Source organism: Oncorhynchus nerka, linkage group LG25 (assembly GCF_034236695.1).
Source record: "Oncorhynchus nerka isolate Pitt River linkage group LG25, Oner_Uvic_2.0, whole genome shotgun sequence".
NCBI lineage: Eukaryota > Metazoa > Chordata > Actinopteri > Salmoniformes > Salmonidae > Oncorhynchus > Oncorhynchus nerka.
In genome coordinates, this window is record NC_088420.1 from 26,549,973 (window position 1) to 26,572,499 (window position 22,527).

The 22,527-nt window shown below is 42.3% G+C and overlaps 1 protein-coding gene across 2 annotated transcripts in view; it reads right to left on the minus strand.

The window, feature by feature from the left end:
• The window catches only part of LOC115109280 (NT-3 growth factor receptor-like), a 327,886-nt gene that overhangs the window by 264,978 nt on the left and 40,381 nt on the right, over positions 1-22,527 (minus strand). For both annotated transcript variants that reach the window (XM_029634027.2, XM_029634025.2), the window contains exons 2-3: positions 5,777-5,851; positions 3,083-3,154 (exon numbers count right to left, since the gene is read on the minus strand). In XM_029634027.2, the coding sequence (XP_029489887.1) occupies positions 3,083-3,154; positions 5,777-5,851 (147 nt within the window). The remainder of the gene's footprint in view (positions 1-3,082; positions 3,155-5,776; positions 5,852-22,527) is intronic.

Here is a 22,527-nt window from a genome sequence, read left to right on the forward strand (position 1 = left end):
TTAATATTGCCTGCTAACCTGGATTTCTTTTAGCGAAATATGCAGGTTTAAAAATACATACTTCTGTGTATTGATTTTAAGAAAGGCATTGGTGTTTATGGTTAGGTACAGTCATGGAACGATTGTGCTTGTTTCATAAATGCGCTTTTGTTAAATCATCCCCCTGCGTTGCATCGATTATATGCAACGCAGGACACGCTAGATAAACTAGTAATATCATCAACCATGTGTAGTTAACTAGTGATTATGATTGATTGATTGTTTTTTATAAGATAAGTTTAATGCTAGCTAGCAACTTACCTTGGCTTCTACTGCATTCGCGTAACAGGCAGGCTCCTAGTGGAGTGCAATGAGAGGCAGGTGGTTAGAGCGTTGGACTAGTTAACCGTAAGGTTGCAAGATTGAATCCGGAGCTGACAAGGTAAAAATCGGTCGTTCTGCCCCTGAACAAGGCAGTTAACCCACCGTTCCTAGGCCGTCATTGAAAATAAGAATGTGTTCTTAAAACCTGTTAAGGATCATGCGCATTTTCGCAGCTTTTTGTTAAAAATTGCGCAACATTTCAGCGCCCTGCTACTCATGCCAGGAATATAGTATATGCATATGATTAGTATGTGTGGATAGAAAACACTCAGACGTTTCTAAAACTGGTTAAATCACGGCTGTGACTATAACAGAACGTGTGTTTCATCGAAAAGTGCAGAAAAATCTGATCACTGAAAATGGGAAAATATATCCATGCGCCACTTCAACCCTTTGTTAAACGTGACCCACATTAAATGGGGCCGAGGTTGCAATACCTACAGCTTCCACACGATGTCAACAGTCTTGTCATTTGTCTCGGATTTGTTTCTTGGTCAAACCGTAACAAGGCAGCGCATTTTTTCCGGTCTCCGACCGGATGTTTTGGTTGAGAAATATTTGGACATGATATCAGAATGTGGAGCTATTGAATATACATCGCTCCGTGATAATTTTGATAGATTTTTAACGTTTACTAATACCTAAAGTTGCATTACAAAAGTATTTCGAAGTGTTTTGTGAAAGTTTATCGTCGACTTTTTTAATTTTAAAAAATGACGTTGCGTTATCAAACTCAGTTTTTTCCTTGATTACACAGTCTTCATAGATCGATATCTAGGCTATATATGGACCGATTTAATCGAAAAAAAGACCCAATAGTGATGTTTATGGGACATCTAGGAGTGCCAAGAAAGAAGCTCGTCAAAGGTAATGAATGTTTTATATTTTATTTCTGCGTTTTGGGTAGCGCTGGCTACCGCAAAATCTGTCGTTTTAAGTGGCGTTGTAGTATTTTGGGGGTGCATGCTATCAGATAATAGCTTCTCATGCTTTCGCCGAAAAGCATTTTACAAATCTGACTTGGTGGATAGATTCACAACGAGTGTAGCTTTAATTCAATACCTGGAATGTGTGTTTTAATGAAAGTTTGAGTTTTATCAAAAACTATAGGTGTCTCTCTGAAATTTCCGCTGATTGATGTTCCTTCATGGGAACTATATTCTGCGTCATCCTTAAGAAGTTTAACTGACTTGGCTAGTTACATAAAGGTGTAAAAAATTATATTAAAATAAAATAGGCCAAATCGGTGTCCAAAAATACCGATTTACGATTGGTATGAAAACTTGAAGTCGGCCCTAATTAATCGGCCATTCCAATTAATCGGTCGACCTCTAGTAAAGGCGTTCAAAAACTATAAGTTCCTCGGCGTACACATCTCCTCTGAGCTGAAATAGTCAAACCACACGGACACCATGGTGAAGAAGGCATGACAGCAACTCTTCAATCTCAGGATGCTGAAGAAATTCGGCCTGGGGGGAAGGAATCAGTGTTCTACAGGAGCACCATCGAGAGCATACTGTCAAGCTGCATCACAGCCTGGTACGGCAACTCCACCGCCGTGGACTGCAAGGCGCTACAGAGTGTGGTATACTCAGCCGAACGTACCATTGGGTACACAATGCCTACCCTCCAGGACACGTACAACACCAGGTGTCGCAGGAAGGCCAAGAAGTTCACCAGAAACCCCAGCCACCTGAGTAATGTCCTGTTCTTTCCGTTTCCATCACTCAGATGCGGGCAGTATAGGAGTATCATTGCAAAAACTGTAAGACTGGCCAATAGCTTCCACCCCCCGACCAACAGACCATCAGGCTGCTGAACAAACCCGTCGGACTTCCTATCCCCCCACTCCTCTTCCCCGATGAACATTTCCCCTCTCCCACCTCCAGGGGGGGAGGGGGGGGGGGTTTACCCTGCCCCGCTCCAGTGGACATTATCACACTGAATAGTCACCACTAGTAAGCCACCTGCGCCCCCACCCCAATGGACATTTACCATTGTACAGTTGTCAATATGTATATACTCAAATTTGTATTATTATCTATTTTTATTATATTTTTGTATTTTTATTTCACTTTGTGCTGAATTGTTGGAGCTTGAAGCTTAAGAATTTCACTGTACCATATAATTACATCTGCAACCCTGTACATGTGCCTATTAAACTCTCTAATCTAATCATTATGAACAGACGCAGCAAACATAACATGGTGGAACTGTGTGTGTTCAGCCGTATGTGAAGCACCAGGAAGAAGACCCAGGCACTGTAGCTGAACTGGCATATCACTGCAGAAGGAACATGCTTATTTCCCTAAAGAGGAGGTTGATCTGGGTGAATGATGTATGTTAGGATAATGTATGCCTGGGATGGGACAGGGTCACAGGGAGAGAGCTAGAATGGTTTGTGGGTCTCGTGTGGAACTGGATGCCGGCATATAAACAATCAGGATTACAGTGGAAATGGCTGCTCTGTCATGACGCTCCCAAGCTTGTGCTAAACTAAACTCTGCTTGCTTTGGTAAATATGTGACATAGTCAATCTGAATATGTCACTGTTGAATGAAGATCAGTCAGTCAGTGTGCACAGTCAGACGGCGGTGAACTGTGAACAATGCAGTCTGCCAAAAATAATTGTAAAAAAGATGAGGGGATGAATGTTCTCATTTGTGTTTACCAGTCAGCCTAGAGAGAGAGAGAATGAGGTAACAGTAACACCACTCACATGTAGCGCAGGTGGGTGTTCTGGGAGAAGGCTCTGGCCTGGATACCTCGCAGGTTGCCGTTCATGATTGTTCTGGAAGAGACACACAGTGACACACACACGTAAGGCATGTAAACAGTTTACTGAAAGTTACACATATGGAAATAATTATACACAGGCATGAGATCGTGTCAATTTACTTTGGTGAGATGTTTAGCATAAAGGGGAAAAAACGATTCACTCAAGGTTACTATTGTTGATACTAACAGATCTTTCCTCCTACGTTTATGGATAAAGTAAGCATGAAGAAAAATAAAATGCTATTCCACAATTATAACCACCGACATATTCCTGCCAGTGTGTCCATGGAAACCAGGGTTTTTCAGTGTAGCGTGGCTACACCCACACTAAGATGTAGGCACTCAGGTCGCACATGCTTCACAGAAACAGCAACTGTCTGCTGATTGGTCGAAGACAGGTCTTCATAAATGCATCATTTACAGTTAATAATGGGCTGTGAAAGCAGTGCACTGGGAGTGTGTGAGGGAATATTTTGGGCTCTTAACTGAATTTTACACCGGCCAAGCTAACCAGTCAGATCATTGCCAGATCCGCTACCGGACAAGCTAACCAGTCAGATCATTGCCAGATCCGCTACCGGACAAGCTAACCAGTCAGATCATTGCCAGATCCGCTACCGGACAAGCTAACCAGTTAGATCATTGCTAGGCCCGCTACCAGCCAAGCTGACCAGTCAGATCATTGCCAGATCCGCTACCGGACAAGCTAACCAGTCAGATCATTGCCAGATCCACTACCGGACAAGCTAACCAGTTAGATCATTGCTAGGCCCGCTACCAGCCAAGCTGACCAGTCAGATCATTGCCAGATCCACTACCGGACAAGCTAACCAGTCAAATCATTGCCAGATCCACTACCGGACAAGCTAACCAGTCAAATCATTGCCAGATCCACTACCGGACAAGCTAACCAGTCAGATCATTGCCAGTCCCGCTACCGGTCAAGCTAACCAGTCAAATCATTGCCAGATCCGCTACCAGACAAGCTAACCAGTCAAATCATTGCCAGATCCACTACCGGACAAGCTAACCAGTCAGATCATTGCCAGTCCCGCTACCGGTCAAGCTAACCAGTCCGATCATTGCCAGGTCCGCTACCGGCCAAGCTAACCAGTCAGATCATTGCCTGCAATTGGCGACATTTGGGTCGCCAGATTGAAGAAGATTGAAGAATTCTAAAAGCCATCTAATCTTATCTTCCAGCCTGTCTCCCCTGCTCTTCTCCCTCCACACGGGGCATCATTATAGTCAGAATAGTATCAAGAGCCTGCATCTTCTCTCTCTCTCCTTAGCTGAGATCAATTATGTATATTGAATGCATTTTTTATTTTAGGCATCTGCAAGCTGTTTATTTGCATTGAACAGTCTGCTGTTTTCAGTAGAATCCACCTGAGAGATAATGATTACATCAGAACAGTCCTGATGGCATCATACAGTATGGCTAACAGTGATGTGAAACTGTAACACTGGGTGTTTGGTAAGCATAAATAGGCATGTTAAGACATTTATTCCCCCATATTGAATTTGGCTTAAACAAGGGCAGCCCAGTGGGTAATACAGTGTGGTCAATGTCAGACACATCAGGACCTGGGAGTGAAGGATTTAACAAGGCCAACACAGGCGTATGTGTCACATGTCCCCCTGTGGCTTGTACTTAAATATTAATCAGTGAGGTGGGCTGGCTGAGGCTCTGAGGCCCGTATTGCTGACCCAGCGTGTGCCCAGAGCAGCTCCTGCTCCGGTCTGCCTGTGCAGCACACTACCTGGTGAGTCATCCCTATCATCTAACCCTGGCTGCTGCTGGAGGAGAGCGAGGGAGGGAGGGAGGGAGGGAGCAGAGGAGCCAGAGCCCACTCCAGGTGAGCCTGATGTTAATGAGAGGAGCTGTTAATCAGCCTTGTTCAACTGCTTTGGGTGTCCCCTAATAGGACCAGTGTTTAGACTGGGGGAGGCTGAAGGAGTTTGAGGGAGGCTGAGGGACACTGGTGGAAGCTCAGGCAGACTGGGGGAAACTGAGTGAGCCTGGAGGAGACTGGGGGAAACTGGGGGAGACTTCCTAGAGGGAAGTGTTCCCCACAGGTTCAGAGGGACCAGGATGTCTGACCAGGATGTCTGACCAGGATGTCTGACCAGGATGTCGGAGGGTGGGTAGTAGGCATGGGGGGAAGGAATCAGCAAAGCAGGGAGGATGAAAAGAGACTTATTGTAGTGTTTAGCTTAGGCCAGGGTGTTTAGGGACTTAATTACATTTCCTGGCCGCTATTCCTGCGTTATTTGATCAGTGTAAACGGGCCATAGGGAGGCCCTGTTGTTTTAGGCTGGCTGCAGTGCATTCAAATAAACACGCCTGCAACATAAGCAACTGCTAGTGGTCAATAGTGCTGATAGAGTATGTGTGCCAACCAGACCTGGTGCCATGTTCCTGGGTGGTGAGATAAGGATCATTGCATACCATTAAATATGTCTTGCATATAGCATGTTTCAGGCCAAGAAACAGCCCATGGTCTCACATCCATATGGTATGCTATCATAACTAGATCAACACTGGGCTCACTCTGGGCTCTGCAGCAACCACAGATCACCATCAGTATGTAAATGGTTTATGTTCCTGCTCTCTTCCCAGGTTTATACTCACAGTCTCTGAAGTCCAGTGTACAGCTCCATGTCCACATCTTTCAGCGTCTGCAGGCCAGTCCAGTTCTCAATGTGTCTGGAACACAGGGAAAGAACAGAAGACAGTCAGTTTAAAAATCTACTTTTAACCTATATGTTTATTCTGTGGATTTATGTACTGCATCTCTCGTATTTGTCGCATGTACAGTTCATCTCAGTTGTAAAGTTCATCCTTCCAGTCCCATCTGAGGAAGCTTCAAGGCAATACTGTAAATAAAGTATATTAATATAGTCTAGTAAAGATACTATATTTACAAAAGTATGTGGACACCCCTTCAAACTAGTGAATTCGGCTATTTAAAAAAGATATATTTTTTATTTATTTCACCTTTATTTAACCAGGTAGGCAAGTTGAGAACAAGTTCTCATTTACAATTGCGACCTGGCCAAGATAAAGCAAAGCAGTTCGACACATACAACAACACAGAGTTACACATGGAGTAAAACAAACATACAGTCAATAATACAGTAGAAAAATAAGTCTATATACAATGTGAGCAAATGAGGTAAAGGCAACAAAAAAAAGGCCATGGTGGCGAAGTAAATACAATATATCAAGTGAAATACTGGAATGGTAGATTTGCAGTGGAAGAATGGGCAAGGTAGAGATAGAAATAATGGGGTGCAAAGGAGCAAAATAAATAAATAAATACAGTTGGGTGAGCGGTAGTTGTTTGGGCTAAATTATAGATGGGCTATGTACAGGTGCAGTAATCTGTGAGCTGCTCTGACAGCTGGTGCTTAAAGCTAGTGTGGGAAATAAGTGTTTCCAGAGATTTTTGTAGTTCGTTCCAGTGATTGGCAGCAGAGAACTGGAAGTTGATGCGGCCAAAGGAAGAATTGGTTTTGAGGCTGACCAGAGAGGTATACCTGCTGGAGCGCGTGCTACAGGTGGGTGCTGCTATCTGCCAGTCTGACAGACAAATCTGAGTTTGGTGGATGCCAGGAGAACGCTACCTGCCCAAATGCATAGTGCCAACTGTAAAGTTTGGTGGAGGAGGAATAATGGTCTGGGGCTGTTCTTCGTGGTTCAGGCTAGTTCCAGTGAGGGAAATCTTAATGCTACAGCATACAATTACATTCTACACAATTATGTGCTTGCAACTTGTGGCAACAGTTTGGGGAAGGTCCTTTCCTGTTTCAGCATGACAATGCCCCGGTGCACAAAGCGAGGTCCATACAGAAATGGTTTGTCGAGATCGGTGTGGAAGAACTTGACTGGCCTACACAGAGCCCTAACCCCAACACCACCGAACACCTTTGGGATGAATCGGAACGCCAACTGCAAGCCAGGCCTAATTGCCCAAAATCAATGGCCGACCTCACTAATGCTCTTGTGGCTGAATGGAATCAAGTTCCCGCAGCAATGTTGGAAGCAAGTCCCCACACAAACATCTAGTGGAAATCCTTCCCAGAAGAGTGGAGGCTGTTATAGCAGCATAGCGGGGACCAACTCCATATTAATGCCTGTGATTTTGGAATTAAATGTTCAACGAGCAACTGTTCATATACTTTTGGTCATGTAGTGTATGTGGGATACACTGTCTGGTAGAATAACTTTCCTGTGTATGTCCCCCAGTGCAAGCACATTCACATGATTTAATGCTGGCTTAAATGAGCTACAATGCAATTACGTCCTGCGTAATGAGGGGACGTTTAATGAAAGCGAATGGCTGGAGGTCCCCAGAGCATCTCCACAACACTGAGCTAAAATCACTCTGGGTGCTCCATGCTGACTATTGATGCTCTTGAACTGTACTAAAACTGAAACTCAGCATTATTCAGTTTCCACTAGTTACCCAAGCCACAAAGTCAAAATTGGATAAATCATACAAATATTATTTTTAAGGTTAGGGTTAGGCATAAGATTAGCAGTGTGTTTAAGGTTAGGTTTACAGTTAGGGTTAGGTTTAAAACCACATTTTAAGAAGATAAATTGTAGAAAAAGGCGGATTTATGACTTTGTGATTGTGGTAACTAGTGACGACCACATTCTGGTAAGAGCAAGACACTTCCTTAAAAGGTAGTTGTTACCTTTGGGCCTGGTGAAATTGCAATGCCTTATTGCTTATGTATTGTGGGCAATTAACTTGGTGAGTAACTTAATGAGTTAATGTTAAAAGACTCACCACAGTGTCCTACTTTTACTTCTCTCACTTCAAACTCTCACGCCCATTATCTCATTCCCATCTATCTGTTCAATTACTCTGACTTTCTTCCTTTCTTCTCATATACACTCTTTTTTATTTGTTTCTACCCTCAGAAAAAAAGGGATTTCAAAAGGGTTCTGCGGCTGTCCCTATAGGAGAACCCTTTTTTGTTCCAGGTAGAACTCTTTTGCGTTTCATGTTGAACCCTCTGTGTACACACACATAAAAACATTTTTCACAAAACCGCTCAACACACGAGCACACACACCCATCAGCAACACACGAGCACACACATCCATCAGCAACACACAAGCACACACATCCATCAGCACTCAAGCTGCTGTACAACATATATTGCTGATCTCTGAGCTCAGGAAAATACATCCAGCCTCTTTTGGCATCAAATTTTGAAATTGGCTTCAAATATTTACATCATCCATACAAATTTAAAATGTAACCCATCTCCCTCTCTGGTCTGTTTCGAATGAGTGCAATGTTTGGTTCAGACCAGGAAGACCATCTTGATCTCTCTGCTTCTCTTTCCATGTGATGCGTACATGTGAAACAACACCCCGAGGAGCTGCTAAGAAATGCCTCAGAACCCTGATTGTTTAGCATGCATGAACAGGTCCAGAAATATGAGATAAATCAGATGGCAGGTTAGATGTGAGATTTTGTCCAGGTGGCAGGTAGGTTATATGCACGGTTGGGGCCACATGAAGCTAAAACGGGACCAGTGAATACTGGACAGTATAGCTGACCTGAGACTGGAATCTGTGGTGGGTGTTATGCACTGAAATTGTGCATGTGTACAACATGTAGCCTACACTACAGTATGTATTATGTAAACAACAGTGTATAAGCATAAAGTCACACATTACTGTATACACACACATACAGCACATACTGTGTATCTACTGATGGACAGGAAAGCAGATACTGTCTTATTCAAGGATAATATAAAAGGACATGTAGATGGCAGTAAGTGGAGAGTTAACATTGCAAAGAACAAAACTATGGCAATCCATTTGACATTCCTACTTGCTTAAAATGCAAATGTATGAGACAACGTGATGAACAACAGCTATGGTGCATAACGTATCACTCAGATTTGGAGAAAAAAATCTTCTAGAGTTATATTCACGGGCATTTTTTCTGGCAGTTCATCTTAAAGACAAAATACTAAGACTATCCCGCTCACATCTTGATAAAACAGCGTTATGTAACGTAGCAACTCTGCTTTCCAAAGCAGTAAAGTGGGTCGTCATTTGGGGAGGCAATGTAGAACAACAAATCCCCTCGACAGATGAACTCGACATGTAAAACAAAACCAAAAGCTATTTTTCTTATTATTTGGTGGGTGCTTATATTTCTCCATTTCACACATGTACAAGTGTGTATTAATATGCGTGTGAATTGGACATGCGTTTTTTGCATATCCCAACTGCCCCTGAGAGGAGAGGAGAGGGACACCGTCTCACACAAACCGGAATCATTCAATACCCACGGAGATTAAATTCTTAAGGTAAACATGGAAATGCTGATTGATTGGCTGAGTTTATTTTAAACTCTGCATGAGGCCTATCCTCAGTGGTCACTCAGTTGGAACATAAGTAAAAAATAATTGAAAGTCCTACTTAAGTTGTTTTTTTGGGTATCTATACTATACTTTACTTTGCTATTTATATTTTTGGCAACTTTTACTCTACTACATTCCTAAAGAAAATACATTATGAACATTTTATATTTCCCTGACATCCAAAAGTACTCATTCCATTTTGAATGCTTAGCAGGAAGAGAAATGATCCAATTCACACACGTATCTAGAGAACAACCATGGTCATCCCTACTGCATCTGATCTGGCAGACTCACTAAACACATATCCTTAATTTGTAAATTATGTTGTTTGTTGAAGTGCGCCCCTGGCTATCCGTAAATTTAAAAAAAACATGAAAATTGTGCTGATTGTGTAATATAAGGAATTTTAAATGATTTACAGCGTTTGTTTTACTTTTGATACTTAAGTATATTTTACCAATTAGATTTACTTTTGAAACTTAAATATATTTAAAACCAAATACTTTTAGACTTTTACTCATGTAGTATATTACTGGGTGATTTTCACTTTTACTTGAGTCATTTTCTATTAAGGTATCTTTACTTTTACTCAAGTATGAAAATTGGATACTTTTTATCCCACTGCCTGTCCTCCAGGGTCTAATTGAATGATTTACTAATTGACTGATTGAGTGATTCACCAATTAGCTGTCTAAAGTGGCTGTAATGAGACTGCAAGGGGCTACAGAGAGGGAGTGGTCGGAGAACTGCAGAGGAAGAGAGGGACATTAACACACACCTACTGTACAGAGAGTATAGAGTACCACCTATCTATAGAGTGGAGTGGATCATACAACAAAGTATATGTTTATCAAACGTCAAACCAACATCACATTGTTTGGTATTTCGGAGCAGTACAGTGTAGGAGCTGCAGGGGGGTTGACAACTACAGAGCACCCCCTCTTTCCTCCTCTGTGGTATACGAGTGGGAGCTAGTGTTCACCGGGAGTGCTAGGATAATGTAGGCTAACAGCTTTTAAAAATGTTTGTAGTTAACAGGTGCTTTGCATATTTCCATAGCAAAAATCACCCCGTGAGCAGATTGAACACTGTTACTGATAACTTTGTATAATAAAGCGTCCTCACTTTAAAAATATTCAGACTGAAATCCGTCTTTGCCCCATAAATATAAAATATTGCAGATTTATTTTAGTGTAGGCCTACCTCTAGTGCCGAGAGCTCACTGAGCCACAGCAGGAGTGATGCACTGAACCAAGACCCGCCAATGACAAAGTGAGAATTCATCAGTTGAATACATTCTGGTTCTCATGCCTTATAGAGTATTCCTGGAATAAATTGTTTCCTTAAGTCTCTTCATTGGAACAACAATATAATGATTTTCTTTCTTTCTTATGCTTTTGCAAATGCCTTTAGAATACGCTGATGGATTAGCACTGAAACATGGATTAGAGTTTATAGAAAAATATGCTAGATTAGTTGCTCAAAAAGTTGTCAGGTACTGTAGATATAGGAAGAGAATTCAATGCCACTGTCAATCAGTTTGGCACAACGAGTGAAGTGATCCGAACCAAATGGTTGAACCGGAAAGCCTATTTCAGCAAAAACTTTCTCCCCTGACAACAGTATGCTTAGACACTGCGACCCCATCTTCTGATGGTGAGAAATACAGTATGGCCCTCAGGCAGAAATTAATGTCTGCAGATCTGATGGTGAGGAATACAGTTTAACACTCAGGCAGCACTGAATGTCTGCAGATCTGATGGTGAGGAATACAGTTTAACACTCAGGCAGCACTGAATGTCTGCAGATCTGATGGTGAGGAATACAGTTTAACACTCAGGCAGCACTGAATGTCTGCAGGTCTGATGGTGAGGAATACAGTTTAACACTCAGGCAGCACTGAATGTCTGCAGGTCTGATGGTGAGGAATACAGTTTAACACTCAGGCAGCACTGAATGTCTGCAGGTCTGATGGTGAGGAATACAGTTTAACACTCAGGCAGCACTGAATGTCTGCAGATCTGATGGTGAGGAATACAGTTTAACACTCAGGCAGCACTGAATGTCTGCAGATCTGATGGTGAGGAATACAGTTTAACACTCAGGCAGCACTGAATGTCTGCAGGTCTGATGGTGTTTAACACTCAGGCAGCACTGAAGGTCTGATGGTGAGGGAATACAGTTTAACACTCAGGCAGCACTGAATGTCTGCAGGTCTGATGGTGAGGAATACAGTTTAACACTCAGGCAGCACTGAATGTCTGCAGGTCTGATGGTGAGGAATACAGTTTAACACTCAGGCAGCACTGAATGTCTGCAGGTCTGATGGTGAGGAATACAGTTTAACAGTCAGGCAGCACTTAACACTCAGACAGCACTGAATGTCTGCAGGTCTGATGGTGAGGAATACAGTTTAACAGTCAGGCAGCACTTAACACTCAGGCAGCACTGAATGTCTGCAGGTTTGATGGTGAGGAATACAGCATAACACTCAGGCAACACTGAATATCTGCAGGTTTGATGGTGCCACCCACGGTGACAGACTCATTTAAAGCATGGAGAAGCACAGTGCCTATTCTCTGAAGCCTGCGGCTATCTGTGTGACTGGGGCGACAACCCAGCTGGAGGATGGGATTTTTACCCTTTGTCTGCGTCTCAAATGGCACCTTATTCACCATCTAGCGCACTACCCATTGTGCTCTGGTCAAATATAGCACACTAAATAGGTAGCCATTTTGGATGCACCTCCTCTCCTGATCTTAGCAGTGGGTTAGACTTTCACCCACTAACGCTGTTGTGCTGCAGAGAGAGACAAAAGCAGAAATCAGCATGAGACCCACCTACATAAACATACCAGAAGGACGTTGAAAAAAATGATTTCCTACCTTCTCAGCAGTTTACCTCTGTGAACATTGGAACAAACCCCTTCAGTTGTATTGAGACTGTCAGCTGACTCCATCACAGTCATTACTCCGTTCTATCACCACCATGTGCGAGGAGGGCAACCTCACAACTACCTCATCGCTTGAAATGGAGTAGAAACAAATGTGTACCGTAATAACAAAAAGGATATTTGCATCTCGCTTTTATCGCTGCACTGCAATGTCAATTTCTTCTACACGGTTGTATAGTACCGTACCTACTACCTATTTATTTATTTATTGATTCCATTCTTTTGCTTATGGATTTGTGTGTATTGTTGTAAATTGTTGGATTACACAAGCCTTTCGCTACACCCGCAATGACATCTGCTAAATACGTGTATGTGACCAATAAAATTGGATTTGATTTGATTCCACAAGTCATTTAAGCCTACCTACTTGTATAAGTAGCGAAATACAGGATGTACTGTGTAATTAATGATACAACAATATATCCTTAGCTAACATGGATTTTGTGTCATGTCACATTAAAATGAGAATCCAAAACCAATCATTTACATATCATGACCACCATGTGTGACTGTTACTGATTTAACCCTATCAGTGTGAAGACACATGGGAGAGGGGTCTTATTGAACTACTGATCAACCACCACATAACACAGCGTCGGTTCATTGTTAACAATGAGCTAAATCAAATAGGACACCGTCTTTAACATGTAGTGGATGAGCAGATGAACAGTGTCACAGCCTGATCTGTTTCACCTGTCCTTGTGATTGTCTCCACACCCGCCAGGTGTCGCTTATTTTCCCCAGTGTATTTATCCCTGTGTTTCCTGTCTCTCTGTGCAAGTTCGTCCTGTCTGTTTCAAGTCAACCAGTGTTTTTTCCCCATGCACCTGCTTTTGCTATTCTCCCTTTTGCTAGTCCTCTCGGTTTTAACCCTTGCCTGTTTTCTGGACTCTGTATCCGCCTGCCTGAAGAGTATGCCTGCCCTGACCTCGAGCCTGCCTGCCACTCTGTACCTTCTGGACTCTGATCTGGTTTTCACCTTTTGCCTGTCCATGACTATTCTGACAGCGCATGTTTAAGTTGATTGACTGCCATTTAGCTTAAGCTATTTGATTGGATAAACCTGCATGATGTAAAAATGTCTATTACATTGTCATACATTTTATCTCCAGCCAGTAGCCTACAGCAAAGTCTACATACTCTTTCTACCATATCCTATATCTGCAACATGATTTATGTTCCATTATTTTCTTGACAGAATGTTGGGGGAGCACCGCAGAAATGCGTCTCTCCAACAGGACCCTGGAGAGGCGCGCTGGGACTGGACAAGTCAAATATTTTGAGCCCCTGCCTTTGACAAAGGGGGCACTGCTTATCAAAGGGTGTCCTCAGTGTTCACCTAAAAAGCCCATATGCCACTGGTTGAGAGAAATTGTCATGGTCTGGGAAGAATTATGTTTGGCTTTATGTGTTGTTGTTGTAGGTGCATCTTGGGTAGTTAATCTCGCAAAATGCCGCACTGGTCAATCTGCCTAATGAATGGGCCGCATGAACGAAAGCATCCGCTTTCTTTTATTCCCCATAGAAATAACAGCATTCTCCATGCACCGTAATTTACAACTTGATAAGAACTATTGATAAGAGCTATGGAAATTTGTAATTTGTTTGGATAAGGGAATTGTAAATATAACTGACACTTGTTTTAGATCTATTTTACCTTATAAACGTTGGAGACAAATGTGAAACCAGTCATATGGCAGCAAAATGAAGAATATCAACATATCAACTTTCTCACAGTACAATTTATCAAATGCTGTGCCATTATGCAAAATTAAAATTGTAGCCTTTTAACTTGCAGGGGTGGGTACTCTCAAATGTTTAATCATAGGCTACTCCGACATTCACTGTTTCCTATGTCTATCATGTTAAATATTAGCCATTATCAGCATCGACCGTCAGAAGGCCTAATAACAAACACATATTCAACTGCCAATTTACTGTTAGTTCCCTTCAGTTGGTATAGCCTACATTATCATGCCATTTAATTACATTGTTTTGTTTACCTTCATTTGCTTCCTCTGTAAACGCCATCACGGGCCATGTGGTTGTTGCTGAGGTTCATTAGTAACGGTTGATAATATATAAAAAAGAATACATGTAAGCTAATTAAATCACTATGGAGCAGAGCACAGAACAAGGCGTAACAGTTTGAAACCTGACGCATGGCGCAATACTTGGCTGTGTCATCACAGTTTCATGGTTAGTGCAGGTTATGTACAATAGTAGAGGTTATAGTCTACTATTGTACAGTCGTGGCCAAAAGTTTTGAGAATGACACAAATATTAATTTTCACAAAGTCTGCTACCTCAGTTTGTATGATGGAAATTTGCATATACTCCAGAATGTTATGAAGGGTGATCAGATGAATTGCAATTAATTGCAAAGTCCCTCTTTGCCAGGCAAATGAACTGAATCCCCCAAAAACATTTCCACTGCATTTCAGCCCTGCCACAAAAGGACCTGCTGACATCATGTCAGTGATTCTCTCATTAACACAGGTGTGAGTGTTGACGAGGACAAGGCTGGAGATCACGCTGTCATGCTGAATAACAGACTGGAAGCTTCAAACGGAGGGTGGTGCTTGGAATCATTGTTCTTCCTCTGTCAGCCATGGTTACCTGCAAGGAAACACGTAACGTCATCATTGCTTTGCACAAAAAGGGCTTCACAGGCAAGGATATTGCTGCCAGTAAGATTGCACCTAAATCAACCATTTATCGGATCATTAAGTACTTCAAGGAGAGCGGTTCAATTGTTGTGAAGAAGGCTTCAGTGTGTCCAAGAAAGTCCAGCAAGTGCCAGGACCGTCTCCTAAAGTTGATTCAAGTGCGGGATTGGGGCACCACCAGTACAGAGCTTGCTCAGGAATGGTAGCAGGCAGGTGTGAGTGCATCTGCACGCACAGTGAGGGGAAGACTTTTGGAGGATGGCCTGGTGTCAAGAAAGGCAGCAAAGAAGCCACTTCTCTCCAGGAAAAACATCAGGGACAGACTGATATTCTGCAAAAGGTACAGGGATTGGACTAATGAGGACTGGGGTAAAGTCATTTTCTCTGATGAATCCCCTTTCCAATTGTTTGGGGCATCCGGAAGAAAGCTTGTCCGGAGAAGACAAGTTGAGCGCTACTTTCAGTCCTGTGTCATGCCAACAGTAAAGCATCCTGAGACCATTCATGTGTGGGGTTGCTTCTCAGCCAAGGGAGTGGGCTCACTCACAATTTTGCCTCAGAACACAGCCATGAATAAAGAATGGTACCAACACACCCTCCGAGAGCAACTTCTCCCAACCATCCAGGAACAGTTTGGTGACGAACAATGCCTTTTCCAGCATGATGGAGCACCTTGCCATAAGGCAAACGTGATAACTAAGTGGCTCGGGGAACAAAACATCAATATTTTGGGTCCATGGCCAGGAAACTCCCCAGACCTTAATCCCATTGAGAACTTGTGGTCAATCCTCAAGAGGCGGGTGGACAAACAAAAACCCACAAATTCTGACAAACTCCAAGCATTGATTATGCAAGAATGGGCTGCCATCAGTCAGGATGTGGCCCAGAAGTTAATTGACAGCATGCCAGGGCAGATTGCAGAGGTCTTGAAAAAGAAGGGTCAACACTGCAAATATTGACTCTTTGCATCAACTTCATGTAATTGTCAATAAAAGCCTTTTACACTTATGAAATGCTTGTAATTATGCTTCAGTATTCCATAGTAACATCTGACAAAAATATCTAAAGACACTGAGGCAGCAGACTTTGTGAAAATTAATATTTGTGTCATTCTCAAAACTTTTGGCCACGACTGTACACTATTCTCCATTTTATAATTATATGTACACTAATCTTCTAACTTTACCATGGGTTAAAGAACTGAATGTGTCAATTTTCTGAATTAATCAAACCACTGTATTTTTTATTCATCAATACACTGAGTGTACCAAATATTGAACACCTGCTCTTTCCATGTCATAGACTGACCAGGTGAATGAATGATATGATGCCTTATTGATGGAACTCAATATTAGGAAGGTGTCTTTAATGTTTTGTGCACTCAGTATATATTTCGTGCATAAAGGCTCTCCAAACCAGATATATACAAATGTATGTGGACACCCCTTCAAAGTAGTGGATTCGGCTATTTCAGCCACACCTGTTGCTGACAAGTGTATAAAATCGAGCACACAGCCATGCAATCTCCATTGTCAAACATTGGCAGTAGAATGGCCTTACTGAAGATCTTAGTGACTTTCAACGTGGCACCATCATAGGATGCCACCTTTCCAACAAGTCAGTTCATCAAATCTCTGCCATGCTAGAGTTGCCCTGGTCAACTGTAAGTGCTGTTATTGTGAAGTGGAAATATCTAGGAGCAACAATGGCTCACCAGCGAAGTGGTAGGCCACACAAACTCACAGAACTGGACTGCCAAGTGCATAGCGTGTAAAAATCGTCTGTCCTCAGCAGGGTTGGAGAGTAAATGATTATATGTATATGTAAGGCATTATAAAAAAACGGTATCTGCAATCCGTTACGTTACCAGCAGAAATATAGTAATCAGATTACAGATGCTTATAAAAAATTATTACTTAGAGGATTACTTTTAAATTCAGAAAGGATGTTCCACCTGAGCGAGTCTGACCACAAGTTAGAGACCACTATGATGGCACACCAAATGTGTCTGATGGATCATGGGAAAAGAGCAGGAATTGGCTTTTGTAGGCTCCAGTCCAAGCTATGTCTTCCAATGGTTGGCATCCAAAGATTATCCAACTTGATTAAACGCTTGGAGGTAAGGATGACAGCAGTGGTGAAGTCAACGGCGATATGGATATCACTTATTATTGATATCTACAAACGCATTGATGTGAATCACACTGCTGCTCTCTCATTTAGCTATTTGCGCCTTACAGATTGTGGTTGTTGTGGATGGCTGTTCACACATCTAAATGTGTATTTGAACCCAATAATTCAAGAGGTTTAAGCTGCCTATCAATCACTGTTTTTGAAATGAGGGGATAGTCTCATCTTTCCATAGAAGGGTCATAATAGTTAGTGTGACATAGGCGGATGCGTTGGATTGAAATTCATCCAATGCAAAAAACATATCTCTAGTTTAAACTTAAAGATTTTTCTGGAGATGTTTTAATTATGGTAATTAGATTTCCACACGGACATCAACCTTAGGGGGTACACCGTATTTAAAAGGATGGGTTAAGATAAATGTACTGAAACCCCTGTTTAATTAAAACTCCATTAGAAAATCTGTTGGCCAGCAAGTGGGAGGGTTTTCAGTGGTTGAATTACATTTATTCAGCACATGCAAGGGAACCATGCCTGCAAAGTCCGTTACGCACCATCATAAGGTAAGTCTGAATACCAACCACTGAGAAGTGCATAGGAAAGACGTGCATAAGGAAGGCTTAGTTTCCTAAGTTGAAATTGGGCCCTTAGTGCCTTGTTGAAACAGTCAATTAGGTTAGTATTGTGGAGTAACTACAGTGTTGTTGATCCATACTCAGTTTTCTCTTATCACAGCCATTCAATTCTAACTGTTTTAAAGTCCCTATTGTTCTCATGGTAAAATCCTGACCGATTTCCTTCCTCTCCGGCAACTGAGTTGGGAAGGACCCCTGTATCTTTGCAGTGACTGGGTGTATTGACACACCATCCAAAATGCAATTAATAATTTCACATTGGAAAACCTCCCTGGTCTTTGTGGTTGAATCTGTGTTTGAAATTCACTGCTCGACTGAGGGACCTTACAGATAATTGTATGTATGGGTACAGAGATGAGGTAGTCATTAAAAAAATAATGTTAAACACTATTATTGCACACAGTGTGACTTGTTAAGCAAATTTGTACTCCTGAACTTATTTAGACTTGCCATAATAAATGGGTTGAATGCTTATTGACTCAAGACATTTCAGCTTTGTATTTTAAATACATTTGTATAAAAATATATATATATATATAATTCCACTTTGACGTTATGCGGTATTGTGTGTAGGGGTGTGACCAAAAAAATCTACATTTAAAATCAGGCTGTAACACAACAAAATGTGGAAAAAGTCAAGGGGTGTGAATACTCTCAGAAGGCACTGTGCAGTCATTATTTCAGCATCTGTAACCAAACATCCTCCCCAGTCCAGTCCCATTGATTTATCGATGTCTCTGTGCGGTTGAGAAAGAGAGCACCCTCTCTGTGTGCTGTCCCATTAGACCCTAGTCATTGCTGATGAGTCTCACACAGCCATGTCTTTAAGACATACTCCTGTCTCCTTTTCACCTCATTTATCACCTGATTTACTTAACAAACTTAGCCACATCTCAATAGGTGGTCCAGGTATGATATGACATGGCACAAGTCCGGGGGGGGATTCCTCTTTTGTCCTTTTTGCTCCTATTGTTCACCGGGCGTTGATGACGTGGATGTCGATTAAGGCAGCCCCCCGCACCTCTCTGATTCATAGGGGTTGGGTTAAATGCAGAAGACACATTTCAGTTGAAGGCATTCAATTGTACAACTGACTAGGTATCCCCCTTTCCCTTTCTGTTGTTCTCACAAGCAAGGGGGAGGCCAATGACATCAGAGTAAACCCACAAGACAAATTCCTTAAGGCCAACTATTGATGTTTGCAATTGTGTCTAAAACACACTATCTCAAAACATTTTCTCTTCCCTTAAATGTGTGTACATTACGGTATTTATACTTGGGATATTTTTCTTCAACAGGATTTTTTTTTCAATAACTTGAGTGCTAATTTAAATGGAGCTCTCTTGGGTTGTTATGTCTCTTTAACAATGAAATACAATTTGTATGTGGGTGACGGACTACTTTTAACTGTTGTCTATTAGGATGAAAAACAACAGGTTCAAGAATAGGGATGGAGTTCCAATGAAAAACGTTGAAAACATACAGCTGCTGTGCAATATTTTTTTTATAACTAGTATAAGTGAATAATAGATTTTGTCATCTGCAGACTCGTTAACTATAAAGCATGTGCACACTGTGAGATGCTACAATGCGTCGAGGCCCTGTTTTGTTAGAATATGCATATGGTAATTTATATTTTAAAATGTACCAGACACGTACACATTGAGTGGTCTGTTGAATATAAAAAGCTATTTGGATTAGTTTATGCCTTGTGGAAAAATGAAGTGGGGAATAAAGCTCCACAGACCCATTATACATTTGTAATACCTTAGAAAACACACAACACACACACAGAAAAATATCTGTGACTCCACTCATAACTGCATCTTAATTAATTATACAAAATCACTGTTACTGTTCCGAAACCTATTTTACAGTGGCATTTAATGTAAATCAACTAAAATATGGGAACATTACATGTTTTCTCTTTTTAGGGATTATTATTTATACTCAAAGCTAGCTTCTAAGTAAAGTAGAACAGTTTAGAACAGGGATGGGCAACTGGCAGCCCACCTTTTCTAGGCCCGCAGACCAGTAAAAAATGTAATAAATTGATCATCAGTTGTCATATTAAAAACTGCAAACATTTGTCTCCACCCTATGGCAAAATGTGTAGAAATGCAGGAACAACCACACATTTTTCTCTCTGTCCCATGGAAAAATGAATAGAATAGCATGAAATTAGTTATCAAATAGCAAAATCTTCTCTCCATCCCATGGCAAAATGTGTATAATCGCAAAAAACTTGCTTTAAAATGGCAACATTTTCTCTATGGATGTGGGTACGCAGACCCACGAGTCACTGCAGCCTCTCATGATGAGTTCTGTTTTTTTGTAGCCCCCACCCCTATCAAAGTTGCCCATCCCTGGTTTAGAAGAACCGAAAACTAAAACGTTATAATAAGGGCGAGTGTTTTCAATTCTTGAATCTTACTCACTTAAGCACTAAACCCAATGTACTGTGTAGTTTGATAACTCCACACAATTCTGGTGCAATAAAACAACATATTAGCCCACTTTAATTTTCAAATCTCTTTGAAATAATCCTGTCAGAATGTAAAGTGAGTGTGTGTAGTGTAGTGTGGTGTGTGTGTGTGTGTGTGTGTGTGTGTGTGTGTGTGTGTGTGCGTGTGCGTGTGCGTGTGTGTGCGTGCGCGTGTGTGTGCGTGCGTGTGTGTGTGTGTGTGTGTGTGTGCATGTCTGTGGTTGTCAGACAGCAGTAATTACCTAGCTGCATGGTTCAGGGGCCAGGACAACAGGTCTGGCATGGATGAAGGTGTGTATAACACCCTGCTAGAATCGGATTAAACCATCGCTCATTCCTCATTCCCCCATCTTCTAGTCAGCAGTTCTGCAAATATTTTAACTGCAGCTCTCAAAGCGTCAGTCAGATTGGCTTATAGCATGCTGCATGGAGCTGCTGGATTTTTCAATGAACTGGGGATCATAATACTGTATTCTCCTGGCACTGGTCCAGAAGAGCTGCACTGCCTGCATACTGATGGCTGAACTGCCAATATACTCTGCCACTCCTCTTAACTGGCGCAATGATAACCGGCATCAAAGGCCTCTCATCTGGAAGCCATGATAAACAGTTTGGTGGGAGAGATGCAAGCCAAGCTGAGCCAAGCCCCCTTTCCAACATGGCTGATGAGACATACACATAGTTTTTACCAGTAAGACTTGCATCAAACAGTACTCTCCAGAGGGTGGTGCGGTCTGCACAATGCATCACCGGGGGCAAACTACCTGCCCTCCTGGACACCTACACCACCCGATGTCACAGGAAGGCCAAAAACATCATCAAGGACAACAATCATCCGAGCCACTGCCTGTTCACTCCTCTACCATCCAGAAGGCGTCGTCAGTACAGGTGCATCAAACCTGGGACCGAGAGACTGAAAAACAGCTTCTATCTCAAGGCCATCAGACTGTTAAACAGCGATCACTAACACAGAGAGGCCATATTCAATGCATGTTGAGCATTGGTAAATTGGTCAGTTATTCTGCGCTCTGGCACACCGAGACGAGAGCGCTCTGATATCGGAGTAGATGGCCAGAGCGAATTTACGGATGCACCATTGGACTAAGAAAATAAACTTAATGACACCGTCAAGAAGCATTATGACCATCATAATCATATAAGTCACGTACATGCCCTTATGATAGTCATCCGTCAAGAAGAGGGTGTATTGTCCTGCTCCTAAAATATGATCCTACATTCATACCAGTCATCAGCTACAGAGCATTGGGGTAGGTGCATGTCTGACATCAATGTGTGCACAAATTCAATGATAATTTAATATGGTAAACATAACATTTTGACAACACAGTGCCACCGACACGGAACGCTACCAAAGACTGTGGGCTCTCCTTCTCCGGGGCCGACGTGAGCAAAACATTTACACATGTTAGCCGGCATCCCTAGCCGCGTCCTCAGAGCATGCGCGTACTGGCTGAGTGGTGTGTTTACAGACATATTCAATCAATCCCTATCCCAGTCTGCTGTCTCCACATGCTTCAAGATGGCCACCATTGTTCCTGTTCCCAAGAAAGCTAACTGAACTAAATGACTATTGCCCCGTAGCACTCACTTGTCATCATGAAGTGCTTTGAGAGACTAGTCAAGGATCAAATTACCTTCACCCTACCTGAGACCCTAGACCCACTCCAATTTGCTTACCGCCCCAATAGGTCCACAGACGACGCAATCGCCATCACACTGCACTATCCCATCTTAACAAGAGGAATACCTATGTAAGAATGCTGTTCATTGACTACCGCTCAGCATTCAACACCATAGTACCCTCCAAACTCATCATTAAGCTTGAAACCCTGGTTCTCGACCCTGCCCTGTGCAGCTGGGTCCTGGACTTTCTGACGGGCCGCCTCCAGGTGGTGAAGGTAAGAAACAACATTTCAACTCCGCTGATCCTCAACATTGGGGCCCCACAAGGGTGCGTTCTCAGCCCTCTCCTGTACTCCCTGTTCACCCATGACTGTAACTCAATCATCAAGTTTGCAGACGACACTACAGTGGTAGGCTTGATTACCAACCATGACGAGATGGCCTACAGGGAGGAGGTGAGGGCACTCA